At 45.5% G+C, this 10,000-nt stretch overlaps 1 protein-coding gene across 2 annotated transcripts in view; it reads left to right on the top strand.

The window, feature by feature from the left end:
* Positions 1–10,000, top strand: part of LOC126577756 (neuroligin-4, X-linked-like) — an 80,341-nt gene that overhangs the window by 67,367 nt on the left and 2,974 nt on the right. For both annotated transcript variants that reach the window (XM_050239633.1, XM_050239632.1), the window contains exons 13-16: positions 3,551–3,697; positions 5,566–5,803; positions 5,881–6,089; positions 6,169–6,524. In XM_050239633.1, the coding sequence (XP_050095590.1) occupies positions 3,551–3,697; positions 5,566–5,803; positions 5,881–6,089; positions 6,169–6,524 (950 nt within the window). The remainder of the gene's footprint in view (positions 1–3,550; positions 3,698–5,565; positions 5,804–5,880; positions 6,090–6,168; positions 6,525–10,000) is intronic.

Here is a 10,000-nt window from a genome sequence, read left to right on the forward strand (position 1 = left end):
TTTTAAGAATATTTGGTAGAACTTTGGGGAAAATTCATTGCAAACTTCAATCATGGCATCATTTTGAAGTTGAAAAAGTGATCACACAATGATCAAACCGGGTTCGTCGCTTAAGTCTTTTGATTCGAACCAAAAAACGGTGCCATAGCTACGCGATGGGTCATCAGAAAAATACAAATCAATATTCTTTTGATAGATTTTAAGTTTGTTCAGCTTTTCCCGTTGAGTGTTTGTTGATAGACCAGTTTTTAGATTTTTGACAGATTTTTGAAGATGGAAAGGTGATGCTTTTTGCGATTTCCACCAAAAACTCGAGTTTATTATTATTTTTAAAAAGTATCTATATTTTTATGAAAACTTGATGGGATTAACTAGAAAACAATGTGTAGATTATGCGTTTAAAATTTCAAATCGATCTGTCCAGTAGTTTTTATGCAACGATGGGCACCGACATTGAAAACGTTGGTTTTGGAAAAGGCGCATCAAAGTAGCCATTGAGCCTTGTATAAGGCGCTGCTATTCAAAAATCAATAACTTTGTCAGTTTTTCTTCGATTGATCCAAAATTTAAACACAATAGGATCTGGAAAAATATGTGTAATGAAAAAAATAAATACCGTAGCTTCCCCTTAAAACGTATGTGAATGAGAAACTCACTATGCTTTCATCGCCACACCAAAAGTCTTGATGGCTCATGGAGTCAAAGGTCTTCATAGTTTCAACCGTATAAAACAGCACCATCGAGCATGAAAGCCTCCCAAAAGGCCTCTAGAAACAATGGCACTTACTAATGCGTCTGACTGATGGTTGGTTCGTGTTCGTACCGCAGCCCTCGGCCTCCCAAGGACGCACGTTCTTCGACCTTGGGGAGCGGCATGATAATTGAAACCCTAGTAACGCTCCAAACGAAATGAGGCGTATTTCGTGTTTGCATCTTTCATTAGCCGAAAAGAATGTAATGAAAAATAAACATCTAGTCCGGCTCCGGTTGGTTCGTTTGTTCCGCTACCGAAACGGAAGAGCACGACGATGATGCTGGTGCCAGGAAGCCTTTGCCTTTTCTTTGCCAATGAATTTGCAAAGGCCAACGCGGTACGGTGCGGGTAATAGGCACCGGGGAAAGATGAATGACTGATGAGACAGCATCAAAATGAAAACGGAAACGGCATCAGATTGTTCTGATGATGCAATCAGAAGCAACCAGCTTTTAGACGCGACGCCCGCGACCAACCGTGGCATGGGACTGAATAATCGCGAGCATAATGTTTGAGCATTTTTCGCAACCTTTCATGAAACTTATTTTAAATGACAACGTATTTTGTGAGCAGATGGACTATAGGAGCCCATGATTTGTAGACAACTCTGGGAAAGGAACATTTTAAAATATGTACCGCCAGTTGAATAACGTTTGCGTTATTCTCATGGTTTGTTGGTTTGTATTAGAAGCATCTGCATGCCTGGCAGAACGACATGTTTCTCTCATTTCAAAGAATCCTCACGTCTGTGGTCTAGTATTTGGATTGCATTCACAAAAGTCGGTCTGCCGGTGCGGTGTCTAACTCGGTGTTGTATTGAATCCTTTGTGCATCTTATAACCGCATCATTGCAACGGAAACACGCGTCGCGTCGCGAGCTTCGTACGCTCACAGACCTCATGCTCGTCTTTCCATTGGGAATTGTAGGAAATTCAATACCTTCCTTCAAATCCACCCGGGGGATATTGTGTACCTTCTCCGCTCCGAATATGTCGTTCTGGGCTAGAGCTCTGCTGTTCGAATCGGTTCTATTCGATTTTCCAGCAAAACTCGTTTCTGAACCAGATCAACCATTGAACTGACACTGGATTATCTGCTGTATCAGCGACGACAACGACGACGACGACATGATTGTGATAGAAGCCGAGTTCTTTCTTGTGTACGTCTGCTAGTCCGACAACAGCTGAACACAATTTGGTTTCGAAATAGCGCGAATAGATATTCGCTACTGCATCGGCACATCGTGCCCTAAATTGAAAGTTTCATGTCACGAAACGAGTCTCCGCGATTTTCCTCCGACAGCGTAGGCTGTTTGAAAACGTGAGACAGGTTGGCGCCGAGTGGATCAGATAACTGATAAAATATGTTAGCAACCGTTGAAGACGAATTCGTCTGGAATGATTTGGAGGATCTTTTATATTGTGATTGGCATTGAGCAAAGTAAAAAAAGCGCCAAATTGAATTATATGTTGAAGTTGAATGCATTTGAGTATTATGTAAGCATTCAAAAGTCTTCGTTTGATCATCACGAGATCCACGATAACTGCTCTCAAAGCAGTAATTGGATTGAAATCGTTTTTTTTTCTCAACGAAATGGAATGAAAAAGAAGAATTTCACACTTTTCTTCCTCAAGCCAGCTGGTGCATCTCTGATGAATTCAAATGGACATCCGGTGAACTCCCACTACCGGGACTCTTGCTTATGAACCGGATGTGCTGGACTAAACTGAACTGAAAGCTCGCAAAAAGTGTGGAACCATCTTTCATTCCATTCCCATTTAGCATTCTCCAGAGTGACGTTCGACACGTGATAGTTTCGCTAATCAAAGCCACTTCGTGTGTTCTCCTAGTTTGGGATTCAGCTTCCTTGGGCCTTCCGTTCATGAGACACTAGAGAGTTCGTTGATAGCAAGCGCAGAGGATACCAAAGCGATGACATCGAGAAGCAGACACTTCCGACATCGTATTCTCAACGGAATACGGGTTTCCAGCGACGAGCGTCAGATTGAGACCTTTCGTGATGCTAAACCTTTCGTCATCTTTGAAGCGCAGCGCATGTCCCAACCCCATTCCGGAAGGAGAGTTAGACAATCTGACTGACAATCTGTTTTTTTTTCTCCTTTCTTTCATCTTCGTTGAACATTGCTATTCGATCTCGACAGCGACAAAACCGGGCGGACCGGCCAAGTGATTTCTGAGTTTTCGTTTAGAGCATAACTTTTGGACATTGTTTCTCGGTTTCACTTTGGGTGAATTCCGTTTCCCCACATGTGTTTTTGAGCGTGCGATCATTTGGCATAAATCATGGCCAACGTGTCGACGCATCAGGGATGAAAAATGCATTTTCATAAATTCTTGCTGTCTCAGCACGCCATGTACGGGCAAGCGCTGAGCACTACCACGCCAGTAGGCTACGTATCCTTGAATGAAGGACGAGGCGCCAAAGTGAAATCCATACAATGCAGATAATAAATGGAGAAACTTTTATTTTTTTGGGATCATCAGCCCATAATTTTCTACCCGATCACCCTTCCTTTCACGTGTTTTTATGTTGTACAGTGTTCCCACCTTAAAGGGAAAAGGCTGTTTGCAAACAATTTCCATATCCATAATTTCATCATGATTTACGCGATGCGTTTTCCACCAAATTGTGCTCCCTCCATTCAAATGATACTTGGTATCACAATAGATCTTGTTCTTTCATCCGCACGCACAATTTAAAATGTTCCAGTCATGAAGAGACGAAATTAAAGAGATCGAAAATCCCGCTAACAGTAGATTAAATTCTCGTTTCAGCAACGAAACCCAAAATGCGTAGCCACTATCGGGGCCATAAGATGGCGCTCTGGTTGAACCTGATACCACAACTGCACAGACCCGGTGATCCGGAAGTTTCCATGCGTCACCATCACTTCCGCGAACGGGAACCACACTATTATGCTGGTAAGTGGAACTGAAAGCACATCGTCGATCCGAGGTCCGAGGAAATCGCATGAAAATCGAGCACGAAACTTTGTTATGAACTCGTCAGTTGCGGAACGCGGAACGAACCAACTTTCATCCGATTTCCTCACCTCAAACTCCCAAAAACTATCGCAACGGAAACCATTCCTTCACATCGGTACCACTGACCGCGATCCATCTAGCCTAGTGGGTGCTATAAATCTGGCGATCGGATGAGTGAGTGGGCCCAAGGAGCCCAAGGACGAAAGTTTTGAACTCGAAACAAAGTTAAGTCAACAGTATTGACCACATACGTCGTCTCACACCTCTACTTAAACATCTGGCTGGCTAACAATTTTGCCAGAGCTACTCAGCCCACGGCGAGAAGCTCTATCGACCGGTGAAGCGTCGCATTTCCGTTGAAGACATCATAGTAGTCTTTGCTCCATTTGAATCAACCCTAATGGATGTCTAAGGTTCAGTGACTGATCTAGCCACTTTCATTAAGAAAATCATGTTTTCCTTTTCCTTTTTCGTATTTATATAAATTGCTTCGGTCATAGAAATGATTACACCAGCATCTTCTTGAGGAAAGTTCCAAACAAGATGCACAGTGGACGGTATAATGGACGTTGCTGATTGCCTTTGCCTGAATCGAAAGTTTGTCGATTTCCAGAAACGATCTCGACCGCTCGGTTGTCACCATTGCTGGTGCGTGATGAAGTTTGTGGAATGTTGAGAACTGTTGCAAAAGATTGGTACATCACACAAAAGTTTGCCGATTAGTCGGCGCACCATTTGGTGGTATTCTGGATGGTGAAACTATACAGAATGTAACACAGATAAGCTGCTACCAGTAGCCGCTGCTTCAAATGGGGATTTAGATTTGAGAAACATTCAAAAATCCCGTTCTGTGATAGTGTAAACGGGTTTATTATCACATGCATGTACTTTGTGTACGCATTTCATTGTCGTCTGGTTCATTATTGTTGTGGATAAAGGAAACGCGAGCCCACCGGCAAGAGTTACTGCTGGTCTCGTTCCTGGTACACGGTTCTGCTCCAGGATTGGCCCCTTTTACGACCCTTTTTTCCGGTGGCTGTGAATAATGGTGCTTCCTCTGGACCTCTGGTTGGGTTCATGCTTGGAAGGGTTTTAGTGAGTTAGGTGGGAAGCGCTTTGGTGCCGTCCTTCAATTCGTCATAGGCGGCGGTGAGGCCGCGAGCGAGTGATATTCAACGAATCGTTTCCGTCTCAGCTCGTTGTTTTGCATCGAGGCGGAAAGCGACCGCCGGCTTCATGGAGCCAACTTCACTAAAATCTTCGTCACTTTCACATACAACACAAATGCCAGTAGGCGTGCGTGCTCTCGAGTGCCAACCAACCAGCCAGCGGAAACCAACTTTCAGTGAACCTTCCAGGCGAATGCCGATTCAGTGAGCAACGTACCAGCAGGTGCAACCTTAACACACTTATTAGCCTCACTGCTTATGCTTTCATCTTGTGCCCCGAAGGTGGGAAATGAAATTTATACTCCAAGAAACGCTTTGTTCCATCGTTAAACGCGTAATGTGTTTGTTGTAAAGTTGGCTTCGAATGTCTTTCAAAGTTTAAATCCACTAGACAGTAAACCAAGAGAACAACGATCGAATTGTGGTTATTGTCATTAAACCGATGATGCAACATCCATGATTCATGCTGCTGCTGCTGCTGCTGCTCGCTCTATCGTTCATTACGTGCTGCCAGGTCGTGTGTCTAGTTGGTTTCGTGAAACAATGTTTAAATTAGCATCACATTAGGATGCCTGCGTCGAACGTCGAACGTGTTTACTTAACCGCCGTGACGGATGGTTTGGTTGTCTTCGATAGGAACGGTGCGTGCAGAGTCCTTCAGTCGCCCGAAATCGCTTTACCAGAACGGTGGACTGATCAACGATGCGCAGGAATCACGGCAGGAATCGTTCGGCACGGAATGCACACCGGATCCGACGATGGGTGAAGTGCTACAGGAAGCCAACGGTGGACCGGTGGATGGTAATTCCAACGTGCTAAGCGAGGAGGAAGAGGAAGAGCTGCTGGAGAAGCTTGCCAATCGGCATTACTATAGGTAAGGGCCTCGTCGGTAGTCGGTTGATTTCACGCGATCAAACACCGACCTCACTCTCCTTTTCCTCGTCATTTCAGCTACACGGCAGCACTGGGAGTCACGGTTGGTGTCGGATGTCTGTTGCTTCTGCTCAACATGTTGATCTTTGCCGGAATCTACTATCAGCGTGACCGCACGAAACGGAAATCGCAGAGCGGGGCTTCCAACGTGACTGGCGGTAGCGGTGCAACGAGCGGTACTTCCGCCTCCGTGTCGGACAGTGCCGCCGGGACGCCCGATGAATCCGGTAAGATCCGCTGCTCCTTCTTGTAACGACGTCTTGTCTTCAAACCATTTGCTGTTTGTTGTGCTCGTGCTTTTGACAGAGATCCCGCTCACCAGCATTCCCAGCCCTTCGCCAGTGAAAGCAAATCGGCGATCGATCGAACCGCCACCGAGCTACGCGACGCTCCCAAAGCAACGCAACGGAAACAACAGCAACGCAGCATCGGTGGCCGGCGGCAGCAGCAGCATCCATCATCAGCAGCACCATCATCATCACCATCTGCATCAGTATAATCAGCATGCGGCCAAGGATGCGAGTCCCGGCTCGCTCGCCGGCTCTCCACCATCAGCCGGTAACCGGTCCGGAACCCTCGGTGGCCGCTGCACAGGAGGAAGTTCCTGCGAATCTTCCAGCCTCGCCGGCATTCGGCCGTACCCACACCAGCACCAACAACAGGTGAGTGTGAAGGACCGTGGCTGGTCGCTTAGATAAGCATGTGGCACGGGCACGGGCACGGGCACGGGCTACGATTATTTGCCTTTCTCGTGTGACTTATGGCGACGTCCTGTACGCCAAGAATGGGACACACCAAGTGCCACATTCACCGCAAAACCGGATGATTCTTGAACGATAAGAGGAGGATGTAAAGAAAGATTGATTTGTTCCTTTTTGTAGCTCGTTCACCGCGAGTGTCGATGCCATCGGCCATTGCTGGAATAAAACATTTCACTTCCAGTGTAGCTTCTTCCCAGCATTCGCTCTCTCTCTCCCTCTCTTCCACTGTTTACTATAGCGTTAGCGCTGATTGAAGCAAAAAAGTTTATCCACGAAAACTCCTCCCACTACCGAGCACAAGCTGTCATGACATGACCACGACGCGATGGATGTGACGAGGGGGCGCATAAGGGGAGAGAAGAATGTATCCATTTCCATGTTTCCGCTGGGACTGGTGCGTTTAAAAATTGAACATCCTTTCTGACTGATCGTTGTTCCGCTCAGCGACAACGGTGACGACGACGACGAGGACGACGACGATGGTCGAAGATGGCGACAACTGTTGAATAAATCACAAGACGTCAAGACGGCCACATGTCTGCACGAAACTTCTTCTCGACCAAAGTACAACACTTCTTGCTACTCTTTTGGAGCAAACGCACTCGCTCGCAACTCAAACAAAAACCATTCCCGCTACGGTGTTTCGTTGTTGCACGTGGTCGTGGTCTTCACTCCCCCCCCCCCCCCCCCCCCCCCGATTTCACGCTTTCAAATTCCTGCTCGGCTGTTGGATTTTGTAATTTTTTATGCTTGTCAGCTTTCGATTTTCTGTATGTGTTTCTGTTTCTTTTGTTTTTTCCCCTTTCGCATATTGTCGACCATTTTGTTTGACTTTTGGTTCCATTTGCAGGTTCAATCAATTCCATTAACGAACTGTGCGCTACAGGAGGGTGGCTGCCAGATGCAAATTTGCAGTCTTTTTCTTCAATTTGAGTGAAAATCACTAAAACAATCCTCAGAGAATCGATGAAACGGTGGATTACAAAGACATCACTTTCAATCCTTAAAAAAATGATCCCTTTTGAGATCACAAATGATCAATATTTGCTTTTAAATTCACAGTGAATGTCATTTCTTGGAAATCAATTTCCAATCGTAAACAGCATAACGCACAGCATGCTTGTGATTGTTTGGGTCAAACATTAATTTGTCCAAAGGAAAATTCCAATAAATGTCATAAGACCAACCGTCCGAATTGATCAGCTTTTGGGCGGCTACGGTCGTTCGTATCGGGCAGTTTGAACGAGTTGTACGTCCGAGAAACCCCAGAGCAACGCCATCGTTCATTCATCTCAATTTGCTGACGAATAATGGGAACTGAATGTCGTTAATGGAGTCCATTAATACCGCAAAAAAGGGCAACCGCACTTCTCTTCGCCACTCTGCACCTTTCCTTTTCATTTCGTTTCGATTTTTGCTGCTCACCGGTGCCACCCCACCGCTGGCTTTCTTAAAAACCTCTCCCACCAGAGCCTCTTCACCGTACAAATCAATTTCTTTCATCGAGCTTAAAACCCTCTTTTCAATTTATCTGAACAAACCATCGACAAAATCAGTACAGCATTCGCAGTGTGCACGGTTGTTTGCTCGCTCGCGTGTCAACGATGTGGAATTGAATGAAGTAGATGAATAGACGGAAGCAGACGAATAGTCCCTAGTTTCTTATCGCCCTTTTTTTTCGAGTATTTTTATCAATTTGCTTGTGCGTAGGGCTCATCATGTTCATACTAATAACATCATCGACCGACATCAGGGGCAAGCAACGGCAAAGGAGCAGGCTTGTTGAGTACTTTGCGTCTGTTGATTGCATGCCTGGGTATCATTATCCTTATGAGGCCCGTTAACGGTAGTTGGTACGAGTCCAGTCAGAACCGCATCAAAGTCATGGATATGCTGGTCTAATATTTACCCAGCATCGTGCCGGTGTAAATATCCTTTTAAATCCCATCGACCCCTGGAGAATGAGAGTATCGGCTAACATGCGATACTGCTTTCAGATGGGTCGAACGAATACGAATCTCATCCATTAATTTAGTCAGTCTCATGCTTCATCACATAAATCAAAGCAGCGGCCGGTTGCCACAACAACCGAACCGAGAGAACCGAGAGACCTCTGCACGAGATTCACAAAATGAAGAGGGTTGATTTGTTTTTCATTTTGTTAATCAAAAACAACAAGACAGGAAGCTATTTTTAGACTGAACCGGTTCAATTCAATTCAATTTTATCATCTTTCGTTTAGCTACCAGGCCGTCCAGGAACACGGGAGCCTGCTTTTAAGACAGACTGGACCCATGCAGTGTCCTCTTTCCTTCCTTCCTTCCTTCCACGTCCATGTTTTGTGTTTTTATTTATCTCCTCCATCGGATCAATCGTGCAAAAAAACAGGTCTATCAAGTGTCCAAGGGGCTCCGGTGAAAATGCAACCGTCAACCGATTTATTTTGTCCGATTCAGCACAGTTTCCAGTTTCAGTGTTCTACCACAGGCACCGACCAGCCATCCTTTCATCCTTTCTCCGACTGACAGATGACTGATTGATGCGCTCGCAAAGGAATGGGAACAGCCAGAGCCAGGACTCGATTGAGTTTCCGTTTCCTCAATCCAAATCCACACCCCATTTCCTTCCCCCCCCCCCCCCCCTTATCGGTCACCCCATATCTGTTTCATCTATTCAAAAAAGAGAGGAATGCTTCCGAGTAACCAAATTCTTGAGTCGCAAATTTCCCAAAGGCCAGAGGCACAGAACAGAAATCTCGTAATATCGTGGAGTGTCGAGGATGCATTCGTGTTTCTTTCCCTCCCTCTGGTGTGAGAGAGAGTAATTTTATTCAAATTTTCTATGAACAATTCCGATTGAGCTTCTTTAAAGAAGCTATTTCGGTGCCAAAGGGGCTTCGCTACAGCGCAGTGGGAGTTGTATCCATGAAGAAACTCATTTCCTTTCGTTATCGGAGAAAAAGGGGGCGTACAACCAGGAGGCCATATTGTTCTTCTCTTTATCATGATTTTAAATCAATTTTCCATTTTTCCATAACTCTAAAGCAAATTTGCAAAAGAATTAGGCAACTAGAGTGCGAAGTTTAACCACTTTGACAGTGGGAATTATGACAGTGGTAGTGCTGGACACAAAATCATCGCTCACTTTGCTCTGTGGTATTTTTTGCCAATTCTTCTGCCACCCGTGAGCTGCACCCCAGTAGGCGTAGGGATCGTTTTGCATTAAAGTGCCACTTCTTGGGTTCTCAGTCTGGCTTTCCTTAAGCTACCTTAGCCAGTGGACATCTCGCAAACAGTGCCCATGCGGAGCGGCACAATATTTCATCTCGGATAATCTCATCAGCAGACGAGGCGGAGGAATCTGCTCCATCATGCATA

Source organism: Anopheles aquasalis, chromosome 3, assembly GCF_943734665.1.
Source record: "Anopheles aquasalis chromosome 3, idAnoAquaMG_Q_19, whole genome shotgun sequence".
NCBI classification, from domain to species: Eukaryota; Metazoa; Arthropoda; class Insecta; order Diptera; family Culicidae; genus Anopheles; species Anopheles aquasalis.